Raw genomic sequence first — 13,587 nt, forward strand, 5'->3', positions numbered from 1 at the left:
GAGTACGTTGAGATCTCGCTGAAATCGTGATCCGTAGGCTTGTCAGTGAATCAAGGCTTTCAAAGCCCCCGAAAGAGGAATAGTAGCAAGATTGCATGAAAAGGAAGATGAGTCTCACCAGTGATCAGTTAATTTAGACGCTGCGTTCGGTGCAAAAACTGAAAGATAGACTGTTGAAGATGAGAAAGTTTGGACCTGCCAAAGGACGATATCAACAGCTTGGGTTCACGTTAGACCGTAACCACAAAAGGCGTAGTGAGAGATGTAATCGAGCAAGAGGAGTTGGTTAATCTGGCTTGTGTTTTGCGATTGGGCAAATGATGGCTTAAGTTGGATGGGATAGAAGAAGATGAGACGTTGCGCTGCGATTGGCAAAAGCAATAGTCGCTGATGTATGAAGGCACGTCAATTGATGTGAACTATGCGTTTGCTTTAGGGGAAGATGGGTGATTCCACGTCGCTTTTTGAAGAGTGGGGCTAGAAATCAATCGACCTAGGTGATATGTAAAGAAGATAAAAACATTGTAAAGAGAAGACATGATTGCCGATGAGATCTATGGGAATAAAGCAGAATGCACGATTCAAGCAGGATTCGAGCAATTGGAAAGTGACAAGATCGTAAAGAGCTAGATATGGCCGAAATGAATCGGCAGAGAGAAAGAGCGAGTAGGGTTGACCACTGGGGTTGACCACTGGGGTTGACGGCAAAGTTATTCTATAGAAAATGGGGCTTACGAGTCACGACTGGCGTTTCTGAAAAGGTCGGCGACAAGGTAAACGTATCGCGGTTTTGAGCTGAAAAGGAAATCGTCGACCGAAGAAGAATTGGGCTCAATAATCAGATGAGCCGGCAGTAGATAAACACAATCTTGATACTAAAGTGAACAGTAGTCAAAGATTCGATGGGAAGTAGTTTGAATGGGGATAGATAAGATTTGAGAATCAGAGTGGAATGCAATTAGGTGCCGAGAAAATTTCTCGAAAGATTTATGATATTGTTCTATAACTTTGTAACATTGTTTGAATACTCGATTATCTGCCTTATCATTACGCCATACACCATTGAGCCCGTAGATATACCCTATAACTATAGATCTTGGGATGATTAAGTGAATCCAAACTAGGGCTTTGTGTTAACATTAGATAAGGTTAACCAACGAACTGGACTGTCTAGAGACATGGGCCGTAAGGTCAAATTGAACTAGCTGAGAGAAGCAAGGTAAATAGAAGAGAGAGGGGACTCGAGCCGTCATCGAACCGACAACGGAGAAATGATCATCAAGATATTTGAAGAGTGAGGATAATTTGGGATCTATAAGCGGAAAAGTAAACTGAGTAGTTATCTCACCGAATACACGTTTCATCAAAAAATCCTACGTTTTGGAAAATTACACTTTGGCTAGCATGTTTGAGGTGGCCGAATTTCTCAATTTCTGTTTCTCATCCCCATAGGCACGCTGGCCAGTAGTAAGTGATCCGGTAGCAAAATACTACCGAGTTGTGGTGCAAAGACAAAATCAGAATGGCGAGATATCCAAATCAGAAAAGAAGATTGCAAGCAACCAAACGGTATGTTAAGCATACATCGTCTCGAGGACAAGGATTGTGGAGTAGTTTAACACACGTCAACCAACATAAGCCAGATATCCAATTAAAAGGTTTAGGGTCGTATTCGAACCAAAATGGGCGGCCAACCTCGGGAGAAGCGAAGGTCAATCTGCCGTGAAACCAAAATTGCAGACCAGGGCAAGTACATCATCAAAATGCCATTCGGGTCGGAAGTTACCTATCCGACTTGTTTCATTTCATGATGTATGTCGCTTGATCCATCACAAAGGAAATGTTAGAACCGCTTAGAAGAACCTCGGCGATCGTGTTGTGCTAATAGAAATGGCATAAGCACTTAAATGGACTGATGATGTAAAGGAGCGTCCATGGTAGGGGAGTAGAGCGAAGAAGAGGGTGAGGGAAAGGGCGAGGGCGAAGGTGGAATCAAGATAGGGAATGAATCATACCGCAGCGCTGAAAGGTCGTCCATGTGGTTGCACATTGCCACAAACAGGTCAAAAAACAACGTGCCACCTTTCTCCATTTCCATCTGTAGTGTCCCGCTTTGCTTGAAAGTCTTTCGACTCCGGATTATTAGAGCCAGATAATGAGCGCGCAGTCGGGAATCGGATTCGGGAGTGTGGTCATATGCATATCGAGCGGATCGCAGAATGACATCGGCTGGAATTCCACTTTGCAACCCCTGCTTTCGAAGAGCTAGGCGCTTGAGTCCTTCCAAGTCGTACTTCTCGGCAGCACAGTATACCACCGTGTCCCGGAGAACAATATCTCCAACTCCAGAGTGGAACATTGTCGCCTCACTCGACCCGCGGCCACCGGTTTCGTTGATATCCTCGGCGTTTTCGAGAGACCAAGAGTGTCGACGCTTGCCATGAAGCAAGCGGGGGAAATAATCGCCCTTGTACAAAAACTCGAGAACGCAGGACAGAATCTCGGGCTCTCTGCAAAAATCATGAGCTTTGATTAAGCTAGTAATGGAAACTCATCTCACTCTTCAGGTAAGTTCAGTTGCTTCTCGCCGTTCTCCAGCTCAAGAGCAGAGCTAAAGTACGATGATACAGAAAGTACATCCTCATGGGCGGCGAACAAACGTCGATCCCGACCCACAATTATTGTTATGATGGGGCTCGTAAGAGGACTGTACAACGTGTGAGTTATATTGATGCCTACCAAAGTTAAAATTAAAGCAATAATAGAGAATGCTACCTTCCGATCGAGGAACTTTCTGCTTTCTGCTTCATCTTTTCTTTTGCCTGCTCGGTGTACTTCTTTCTGGCAACCTTGACGGTCTTTCCCGCCCGGTCCTTGGATACGAATGAGCGTTTGAACATATCGGCAAAAAGCAACATTGAAACCTTTATTTATTAGAAGGAATGATTTGAGTTGGTCGAGAGAAAGACTGATTGACGCTGCTGATCATGCACACGAAGCATGTGAGTCTCGGAAGCTCTCCACAGAAACTGATATCCCCGAGTCTTAGTCAAAAGACAAGGAATATACAGTTCTGGGATGACTTTGCATTCGAGAATCTGTATGGATTCTCTAGGCGAAAATTTATCGACTCCGGCAGGCGTGGAAAGAAAGAAGAAAGGGCGAGAAGAAAGGGAAGAGGGGGTTTAAATGTGGGTGGTCAGGTGATATCAAATGTGACCAGATACGAAGTCACCTGTTGATTGATTCGAGGTGTATTTACCATCTGGTCGGTGGTTCGTTTAGAAATCTGCTTATGACAGCGCTAATGTGATTGTATCAACCTGACCGTAGTAAACGTGCTTGATACGAGACACAAACTCGATATATGTCAACATAACCAAATAATGGCTCAGAATTACGGCTGCTCTCCGTTACAGCAACTACTTATAGGTTCAAAGAAAAAATGTACATTCCTAACGTTAGTTTCTTACATGGTGTTGATTATGTTGAATGACCAACCAGCCACGAAGAAAACCGACTCATTGTTCCCTTTGCTCACATCAGAAGCAATCTTGGAAGTAAACTATATGAACAACCCATGCAATTTGATGTGACGATACTAGGTCTCACTGGTCCGTCGCTCAAAAGCAACCAGCAAGGCCTAAGCCGATACCAAAGCTTTGGAAATGGCCAGCAGTAACACCATACATAAGATTTCCTGCCGAGCAAGCAAGATCGCGCTCTCCCTGGCACTTAAGGCAGGTTGTTGCCAATCCAGAGCTGTAGTATTCCTATTTCGTGGTAATGGTCAGTAAGCCATGATACTTTGATGATCCAATACCTAGGTCTTGATACACAGTATCTTAAAACTGGATAGTATTACTTACTGTTCCGTAGTGCTCAAAATTGTAAATACCGCTGACGTACATGTTCTATATATGAGGTTAGCGAGGTATCTCGACGTTCTAAAGTTTCAATCAAAGCTCACAGGAACGCCGTCGGCAATATTGTTTCCACGGTTCAAGGTACCACTTTGTGAGCCGGCAAAACTGGCCCAAGCCGAGTTGCCAATAGGAAAAGCAGCAAGAGCGTTGCTGGTCAATTGCTTTCCTGGAAAGTTCTGTGCCAGAGCCACGTGCGAAATATACGTAAGAGCACCACCAAGCGAATGACCAGTGGCCTCCAAAGTGTATGTTGGGTATTTGGCAACCAGTCTCTTCACTTCCGAAATGACAGAATCATGCACAGCAGACCAAGGTCGGTTGACTCCGCTCATGATTTTCACTCCGGATGGGAAGCTCACACCTGACAGGGAAGGTGTAACGAGAGTAGTGTCGACATCGTTCAAAATGTCGGTGACTAATTCAGTAAGTGCTGTGGAATGCAACAGTATCAACATCACAAAAGCTCACCGGTGGTAGATCCTCTCATCACAACCGCGATTGTTTTCTTGCTGTCGGAATAGCCAACATATCCCTAGAAAATTAGTATACTAAACAGAGTAATGACATGCGAGAACCCACATTGGTATCTGTGAGGGCATCGTATATTGTTTTGGTGATAGAAACGTCAAATGCCTTTCCAATACAGCCTGAATAGGCCGCAGAAGAGAGTTTTGCCGCGCGCTGAAGATCGGGAAAGGCAGATATGGCTTTATCATTGTCAACCACTGTTGGTTTTGATACTTGTCCAAGTATGTACTTACCCACAGTTGCTCTTGGCTCCAGAATTGGGATAGCAACGGCTTGAGCAATCAAACAAATTGCCACTACCAAATTCTGTCTGGAAAACATCATCTTGAAACGTATATAGCAGGTTTTCGGAGCGCTGTGGGGATTTCTGCTGCAAGATTGCGAGCTAATCGAGTTATCTGCCTGGGATTTTGAGATGAATAGAGAAAAATTAGAGCTGGTCAGCTTGCTCTTTATATACTCTGAACACCTCGGTTCCCCGCCTCAATTTCATCATACATTCTGAACATATACCGAGGGAAATACGACAGTGTCTGTGCATCAGAGTTGATTCTGGATAGCGAGTTGAACGAGACGAAAAGAGTGCAATGCGTTGCGTTGCAGATGCACTCATACCCATTTGGGGGAAGCCCCGTTCTGGCGTTCTTGGTATCTCCTTGATTAGGCGGCTATAATGGTAACAGTAGACTTAAAACTAGTAGAACCCTGCCGTTTTTGTTCTTAAAACTTCACACATGACTTGTATTTGGGAATTCTTTTGCCAATCGGATTAAAAGACATCAATCGGCTTCTAAGCTGTATTGCAGATATGGGAACAAACATGCGAAATGCGAATGGGGAGTCAAATTTGGTGATGAGTAATGATGGGGAAACTCGACAAGGCTTATGCTGAGAATATGCAGGCGACTAGTGGCGCCTTGGCAATCAAGCTAGCCACTTGAGTATATGCGGGGAAAGCGTTGTTGGCGCTATATCGGTGTATAGGTCATCTGGAGACTGATTCGGCTTCAATAGCCTCGGTTCTAATATACCAAAGTTCGGACTGTTGATCATCACCGAATGCGAAGAACCAAGAATCTTCAGCGGAGGCCAATAGAATTTCAACGAAGCACAGGTGATCGATGAGATCGGTAATTGAATTGAAGCATCCGAAGTTTTCGAAAACGTTAGATAGGGTCATTTTGGGCGGGATTTTTGCTCTATCGTATTGACCAGTTCACCGTATTAGCTATTCATGCTGACTACGATCGATTGACCATTTTGATAGTCAGATTACCTGGTCTCTGATCCTTGGCCCTAAACAACCTTCTCAACTCTACGACCCTTGACACGCCACGTTACATTGCAGACGGTGAAATTATGGACCTGGATATCATCCCGAGTGTGTCCGAGTATGCATTTCGTACGCCACGTTTGAGCTTTCTGGTAACGGAGAACCTCCCCGGTGGCCCCAGCGCACCAATATAAAATCTTAATGTTTGATTTAAAGGCATCGGCACTTAAACATTCGGCAGTTGGGGCCGAGGTGCTTGGCTTTGCGGGGTTGCTTCTCGTAGGAACTTTTGATGTATAGAACTTTACAAGGATTGAAAACATGCAACCCTCGATAATATTTTCCCTTTCTTATTGGTCACAAGTAGCAACAATATGTAATGCTGAGTACCTGGGCACTTTGTAGAGCGATTAGTAGCGGGTGCTAGTATCGATGCCTGTCCGGAGGGACAGGAAAAGGTTTTCTATTGAAGACATCGGGGATTAACGGGGTGTGAGATATAAAAATCATTTGAAAATACATTGATGATTAGGTTGGTGCCCAGGTGCTTTTGTTGTAATGTAAATTGGGACGAGGCAGCATTGACCAGGTTTCAGCTTCGTATCAAAAGCTTGTTAATGTGAAGCTTACTTGATACATGAGTAACTTTACCAAATTGATTAAAAAATGCTCCAATAAATGGAAATGTTTTGGAATTTGGAGACCACTAGGAACTTATTACTGCTACATCACGGGGAATGGTGTCGACATTTCGGCCTCCACAAGGATCTTCTTCCCTATGTCGGTCATTCACCAAAGTCGCCTGTCTGCCTAAGCGATTACAAAGACCCGCAGTGATACCAAGCCCTGATCGCGTTCTTCACCTGCAGAACATGTCTAAAGATCCCACGGGTCACGACTAACTTGAAGTTCTTTTGAGAATGGTCAGTAAACCGGTTGATGTTTCATGAATATGCTATCAAAAGCCAACAATACCTACTGTGACTTCTCCCTGTTGGAATGAATCATTCGTCCATTACTTTGGCACTCGTGATTTGGCATCAGTATAGAACACACTTGTGTGGCGCTCAAAGGCAGCCGCGAGACAGGTTGAATGGTCCGTGCATGTGCGGATAGACGCGACACAAAAAGGCCATCTGGTACCCGACCCTGGTGATCTTCCAAGTTGGGACGGCGTTTATCACGCTGGATACTAACTTAGATTTTCCCCCAAGTTTATCTGCGCAAGTCAATTCTGTGCGTCAAATATGAGTACATAGACCGAGAAGAAGGAGACCAGGTCTTGCCGGGCCCGGCGCAGCCACTGACTATTACTTGAGTTGGTTTTTTTGCCTTTTTTCGAGCATTAGCTCTGATCTTCAGCGAACGAAACCTTGGAAGCACACATTGGTGTGATGTACGTTCGATGGTTCGCTCAATGAACCTTGGAAGCAAACCCGAGCGCCCGACGGGTAACCAGAAATGTTTTGTGATGTGGGGCTTGAACTAAAATTATCTAGGAAATATGTCTACTTTAACCTCACTCGGTCCACGTAGATCAATGGAGCTTGTCCTTTCCACATTCACTATCGCTTTGAGCCTGTGACAACTAACAACTCGCACATAACTCTATACTAAGACGCCATACTGGTTCAAGCGTCATGTTGTGCGGGCTCTTCCGCAGCTGAAAAGGCCTTTGGTGCCGTAGTCACAACATGTCGAAGAGTTTTCGAATTCACCACTTTTTTTGATGAGCCTTTAGAGTGAATAGCAATACTAACATCTACATGACCAGGACACTAGAAACGCTCGGTATAAACCCTTCTAACGATATGGAAAGAGTTAGTTGGTTTGAATCTTCAATTGCTAGATGGAAGAGGAGAGGTTGCAGTATGTTTAAAAAGATCTTAGTAACAAGGCATGCATAAAAACAGACGCAAGACTAGAAAACTAATGATCAATTATGGGCAAAAGAGGAAATGTTTGTTTTTAGAACAAGAAACTCGCGGGACAAATCATAATGGAAAACAAGGACGTCGAGCCCTAAACCGCATATTAACTAATTGTATCCAATCAAACCGCAAGGATAGCCGCTGATGTTACATGTATCTGATCTCAACCGATTTAGGACTGAGTTTATTTATTAGGATACTGTTATTTCCTTGAGTTTTATTGTTCATAATAAAATCTATGTGATTCATAAGAGATTTGACACATCTGTCTTATCTTGGGATACAAAAAAATCTTACTTGTATTTGACGCTCGCCTAAATCACTATGACATCCAGTGAAATAGATGGAACATTTTTCAAGTATGCGTCAATCCTTGTTGCATTCGCAGTCGTCCTATATGCAATCCTCCTTGGCTTGCTGACCACCTCGACCTTCCAATCAAATGTCGCTTATCTTCACACCATCCAGATGGCATGGTTCAAGGACCTGAATGTTCCTGAACCATTTGGATTCCTAAAAAGCCAAGTGACCCCTTTCTCTATCAACACCACAGACGGTGAATGACTTTACGCTTGGCATATTCTTCCCGTAGAATTGTATCGAAAGCATGAACTGGATCTTCTTGATGAGTCAGTCGGTTTAGTGTAGAATATCGAGTCTCGATTCGTGTTTCAGTTGTTACGAGATGACCCTGGTGCTCGGCTCATTCTCGACATGCACGGCGCCGGGGGAATCGTAGCCTCAGGATATAGAGTCCCTAATTATCAAGCACTATCCGCAGGCAACCCCGGAAAAACCCATGTTCTCACGTTTGATCACCGTGGGTTTGGAGAAAGCAGCGGTTCGCCATCCGAAACAGGCCCTTGCGGTGATGGACTGGGCAATAAACTTTGCCGGAATCCCTCCATCCCGAATTTTAGTGTTCAGTCAATCCATGGGAACGAACAGCCGTCAGCATTGAAATATGCACACAGCTTGCCATCCAAGATCCACAAATAGTTTTCGCGGGCATAGTTCTCGTTGGCCCATTCGTAGACGTTGCGATGCTTGTCTCAACGTATCGAGTGGCAGGGACAGTGCCAATTCTGTCACCAATGGAAAGAAATACCGATTTACGATAATTCACGCGGAGGATGACTACAATATCCCATGGCATCATTCTGAACTGCTATTTCGGCATGCTTTCAATGCCTCGGTGTCCACTGGCATCACTTATGATGGCGAACAAAAGAAGCTCGACTCCAAGAGAGACCTGGGGGCCGCTGGGTCCGTGATGGAATGGAGAACCACTAATGGAATCATCCAAGAAGAAATCTTAAACACAGGGTTGCATGATGTCATTATGGGTTATCCCATCATTAAACGGCGGTGACGCGGCTCTTCGAAGAGGCAGATCCGACGTTCACACCCTGATTTGAATTATTTCCCGTCGTCTCGACTTGCAAGTGGTCACAAATATGACCATTTAATCTATCAATATCTTCATATTCCATAAGAGAGAACACATCACCCAAAATGTTAGCTCCAAACATGAACCATGTCATCATCGAACATATTCTTTCCCAACTCACTTGTAGACAGAGTCTAAATCGATATCTAGCCGATATCATGAGGCGTTAATATCGTAGCAATAGATAATTTTCAATAGCTATGAATACTAATTATCAAGGAAACTCTCTCCAGATAATTACACTTTGTATGTAATGTGGCGGTGCCGTTGATTATGTGGCGCAGCTGTGGCACTTGCGGGGCCCCATATGGCACAGCCACAGGTGATATCATCATCACGAGGAACAACGCATGTGAACAAAATACAGCTTGGTATCTGTCATTATGCGAATTTGAGAGCTGCAGGATCCGGTGATCGAGTCTTTTATCTGACATATCACCAAGTGGCTGGAAAAGTCGATATATCACGAAAGACACATAGCGCGCATCCCCTTACCTTCTGCACGCGCCCGCCTCGTTTCAGCCTACTTTTTTTCGCGCCCCAGATCTAGTCGACGAAAAAGGTTCAGTCTTCATACAACTATTTTCGTCATCCTGTAACCAGTCAAAATGGCCATGCAATACTTGAACCAGCTTAAAGGCCGGCGGCGTTCCTCTCAGATGATCAGCACGCCGAAGCCTGTCCTGACCCCCGAGGATGAAGCTTATTTTCGGGAAGTTACCGCCCATCCAGGATCCGTACCTCTCCCAGCGGATGAGATCGATCAAATCCAAGCCGAAAGCCTTGCTAGAGAATCTCAAACCCCTGCGATGAGCGAACAAGCCGAGAACATCCCACTGCCTACATCGCCAGTGGAGGAGTTTGGCAAGGAGCTCGGCGAGGAGGGAAGGCAACAGCGGAAAGGATCTGAGCCAAATGTATCGGGATCAGAAACACTGAATTCGAAAACTTTGAAGGCGCCACAAAAAAACAAACGTTGGAGTGCCATGTTTTGGAAAAAGAATAAGGTAGGCCAAGACGCCTACGCAATACTTCATTTATGCTAACAAACGGACGTCTATAAACAGGGCAAGGATGCTAGCTCCGCTGAAGCATCTCAAATCGATACCTCGACTTCTACGAGTGCATCAGATGCCTTGGCCAGTGGAAAGGACGCAGATAAAGATAAAGATGCAGAAGACATGACAGATATTCTCGAAAGACTAAATCTGGCCGCGGACAATAACCGCGTCTTCTCAGTCAGCGAGGAAACACAAGAGCTTTTGCGCAAGTTCAAGCTTATCTTCAAGGACCTGATCAATGGAGTCCCAACTGCTTATCATGATTTGGAAATGCTCCTTACTAACGGAAACCGTCAACTGCAAGATACATACACAAAGCTTCCCGGCCCCATGCAGAAACTTATCGAGAAGCTTCCCGAGCGTTGGACCGAGACGTTGGCGCCAGAGATGCTCGCGGTTGCTGCCGATCGCGCTGGCAAGAGTGGCGTCAACATGGAAAATGTGGGCAAAGCAGCTGCGGCCGCTGAAAAGATGGGCCTCAACATTCCAAGCCTGAAGGAACTTGTCTCGAAGCCCGCTGCATTGGTGGGTATGCTGCGCTCAATCATGGCGTTCTTGCGGGCTCGGTTCCCTGCCGTGTTGGGGATGAATGTGCTCTGGTCATTAGCACTGTTCAGTAAGTAAAACTGTATCTCGCCGAATATAGCTTAGCTGACTGGAACTTTCTCTAGTTCTTTTGTTTGTTTTGTGGTATTGCCACAAGCGTGGACGTGAGGTTCGTCTCGAAAACGAACGTTTGGTAACGGAGGAAGAGATCACAAAGCTCAATCAAGACACCTCGGAGGGACTCATTCGCCCTACCGAGACATTGACAACCACAGCACCCCAAGGAGCCTCTGCCGAGGAGATTCGCGAAGGAGTCAGAAAGGTAGAAGAGGCCCGCGCAGGTCCTTCGGGAACTCCTACTCCAGTGGATGCTCAGAGCGAAATTTCTCAAAAGCCGCCAATGCCCGCCCGGTCGAAATCTCGACTCTCCATCTTCGGTCGGGCCAAGACAGAACCTGTCATTAATACTGTTTCCCCCTACCCGGGGACTTAAACCGAGGACTTGAACTACTGAAATGATTTTGTTATACCCGATGTTGTTTCCACGGCGTACCAAGGTTTGCGGTCGGATAATCCAAGGAACCTTGGCCTCAAGTGGGGGGCCCGGATTCTAAGAGATCTTAATTGGAACCTATAGGTTGTTTGTTTCATACTTTCTCATCTACTTGCGATAATTGTTTTCTCCAATCTAGTACAATTCGTGCATTGCCCAAGCCTTAGGGCAGAATTTGGTAGTAGATTCACCCAGCCTCTCAATCATGATCTTCGCTCTTTTGGATCGTAACATAGCTCGATATGGAATAAAATATGTATAATTCTAGGTAACGATTGGGTTTCCAATGGCTTGTCGCCGAAGCTAAATGGCCTGTCACTATGCGTTTATTGGTTGTATAATTTACTACATACATACGTGAGTAGTTTACTATGTACCCCTGGGAAAATCTGCTCACACTAGTGGTATAATCCCAGTGAACATTTATAGTATTTTTCTCGTAGTTATGGGAAATCAAACTAAATTACCATGGAGACATACCGGGATTAAGTTGCCGACGCCTACGTTTCGCAAGAAACAGGAATACTATACAGCACTTTCTGGTAAGAAAGAAGAAGAAAACAAGAGAAGCCAGACAAGTCCAAGGCTAGGCTCGCATAATTCCCACCCATAGTGGACACAGCCAAAGTCTTCCTTAGCACTTCAAAAGGATTATCGATTCGTGCTATTTCATTCTGGCTACCGTACCAAAATTCAGTATGTAGCATACGTATGGAGTATAAACGTTGTTCAAATACCGCTCGGTGTACACAATATACTAGTGATTGAGAGGAGGTCTGCAGGTTCCGGACAGGGAAGAGACTATGAGAGGTTATATAGGTCTTGCGTTGAAAGCGTTTATTATGAGGCTCTACCCGCCAAGTATCAAAATTATAGCGACGTGGTAGGACTGCGTTGTCTCTAGATTTACTCCTGAGAACAACTACTAATAGCGCGGCTGATATTAGAGTAAAACAAGGGAAGGAGCTCATTAAGAGAGAGAGTAACGGGGTAAGCGAACAGGTTAGATACTTCGGTCACTAACTCACCTCATGATCCGAGAGCCCATCGCAATGTTACCGCAAACATCATTAGTTACACATCAAATGTTCATACTTTCATATTCTTTCTCTCGTGCCTCAAATTTCGTCGAGTCTCATTCAACAAGACGTCGTATTCAATTATATCAGTTACAGTCCTCAATACGCAGGTTTCTCCGAATGTGTATGGCTGACCGGAATCGTCGTTTCCATCTACTTCAACTTGGAAAAAGGCCCGAGGAGCATGTTTACTCCGTAGCCTAACATATATAAAGAAATACCAATGCCTACCCAGAATCGAGCGCTATAGAGCCCTCGAAAGGCAGAATAATCTATGCTAGCCTTGGAAATTTTTATCGTAGAATTTGGTTAAATCGTAAGTGAATGCGTATCCAGGTGATATTCTCACCACACCATATTTGTTAGGCGGCGGCTACTCGAGCCCCCGAACCCTACCAACCATTAAGTAGCGCCCGAGCCTTGTTTCGGGTGCCTACTCGGGCTTTCACGGCAGGTAGGGCGTGTTGACAACGCGTGCACATAATGCAACCAAGTCATCTTGTCATATTTATCCCCCTCTCTTATATCTGGTTTAGTAGTTGACTGCCTCATCCTCTCTCATATACTCACTCAACAGGGCGCAAAGTCTCGAGTATCGGCGAATGGCTGTGGAGCCCACCCTACACATTCTTTTACCTTGAAACAACTTATACTGTCCTAAACATGTTTTTTTGACTTTTCCTTTGTCAATTAACTTAACGCTTTTTTAGATTCCAATACCCACATCTCGCCTGTGCTGCGCTTCAAGGGCGATGGATTGCTACTAATAACGAGGCAACAAACCTGGGGGGAAAGAGAACGCTGGTACCACTACGACAACGGTGTAAGGAGGCGGGCATACGATTCCTTGAGGAATTCAACCCACACCCGGGAAACGCGATTGAATTGCTTTGTCCTCGACTTTTAATTCATGACCAAAAGCAAGTGTGATTCTCGAGAATCTTTACGTATGTAATCTTTCAAGTTTAAAACCGGGGGAGGAAAGGTTCGTTCGATCATAAGAGTGAGGGAGGGGTAAAAGATACAGGAAAAGCTTTGCAAGACTAATTGGTTTACCACGCTGTGAACCTAGGTAGGTAATATAAAAACTCCGCGTGAAATAGGTCAATAAATTATGTATGTTCCGGCAAGATCGAATTTATATATATCAACTGCTCAGATTATTTATTATCCCGTTTCTAGCCTATAACTTCAATCCAATCTGGTGTTTCGACTGCGCGACTTTATTTCAAAGCGCTGA

At 44.9% G+C, this 13,587-nt stretch overlaps 6 protein-coding genes across 6 annotated transcripts; 3 read left to right on the plus strand and 3 right to left on the minus strand.

The window, feature by feature from the left end:
• Positions 1-1,903: 1,903 nt before the first annotated feature.
• Positions 1,904-2,918, minus strand: N7529_009042 (BTB/POZ domain-containing protein; the record flags this gene model as incomplete). The annotated part of the gene is made up of 3 exons (XM_057244569.1): positions 1,904-2,510; positions 2,561-2,707; positions 2,776-2,918. 3 exons carry the CDS (start codon positions 2,916-2,918, stop codon positions 1,904-1,906), a joined length of 897 nt encoding a protein of 298 aa, XP_057096107.1.
• A 705-nt stretch (positions 2,919-3,623) lies between these two features.
• Positions 3,624-4,778, minus strand: N7529_009043 (putative alkaline lipase; the record flags this gene model as incomplete). Its single annotated transcript, XM_057244570.1, has 5 exons — positions 3,624-3,773; positions 3,870-3,914; positions 3,971-4,341; positions 4,395-4,458; positions 4,506-4,778. The coding sequence occupies 5 exons, from the start codon at positions 4,776-4,778 to the stop codon at positions 3,624-3,626; spliced, it is 903 nt and encodes a 300-aa protein (XP_057096108.1).
• A 661-nt stretch (positions 4,779-5,439) lies between these two features.
• Positions 5,440-5,634, minus strand: N7529_009044 (uncharacterized protein; the record flags this gene model as incomplete). The annotated part of the gene is made up of 1 exon (XM_057244571.1): positions 5,440-5,634. The coding sequence occupies one exon, from the start codon at positions 5,632-5,634 to the stop codon at positions 5,440-5,442; it is 195 nt and encodes a 64-aa protein (XP_057096109.1).
• A 2,348-nt stretch (positions 5,635-7,982) lies between these two features.
• On the plus strand, positions 7,983-8,222 carry N7529_009045 (uncharacterized protein; the record flags this gene model as incomplete). The annotated part of the gene is made up of 1 exon (XM_057244572.1): positions 7,983-8,222. One exon carries the CDS (start codon positions 7,983-7,985, stop codon positions 8,220-8,222), a length of 240 nt encoding a protein of 79 aa, XP_057096110.1.
• A 43-nt stretch (positions 8,223-8,265) lies between these two features.
• On the plus strand, positions 8,266-9,030 carry N7529_009046 (uncharacterized protein; the record flags this gene model as incomplete). The annotated part of the gene is made up of 2 exons (XM_057244573.1): positions 8,266-8,300; positions 8,658-9,030. The coding sequence occupies 2 exons, from the start codon at positions 8,266-8,268 to the stop codon at positions 9,028-9,030; spliced, it is 408 nt and encodes a 135-aa protein (XP_057096111.1).
• Positions 9,031-9,716: 686 nt separating this feature from the next.
• N7529_009047 (uncharacterized protein) lies at positions 9,717-11,208 on the plus strand (the record flags this gene model as incomplete). Its single annotated transcript, XM_057244574.1, has 3 exons — positions 9,717-10,115; positions 10,176-10,785; positions 10,841-11,208. 3 exons carry the CDS (start codon positions 9,717-9,719, stop codon positions 11,206-11,208), a joined length of 1,377 nt encoding a protein of 458 aa, XP_057096112.1.
• Positions 11,209-13,587: the final 2,379 nt, after the last annotated feature.

This window comes from Penicillium soppii (assembly GCF_028829465.1).
Source record: "Penicillium soppii strain IBT 18220 chromosome Unknown utg000006l, whole genome shotgun sequence".
Taxonomy (NCBI): Eukaryota; Fungi; Ascomycota; class Eurotiomycetes; order Eurotiales; family Aspergillaceae; genus Penicillium; species Penicillium soppii.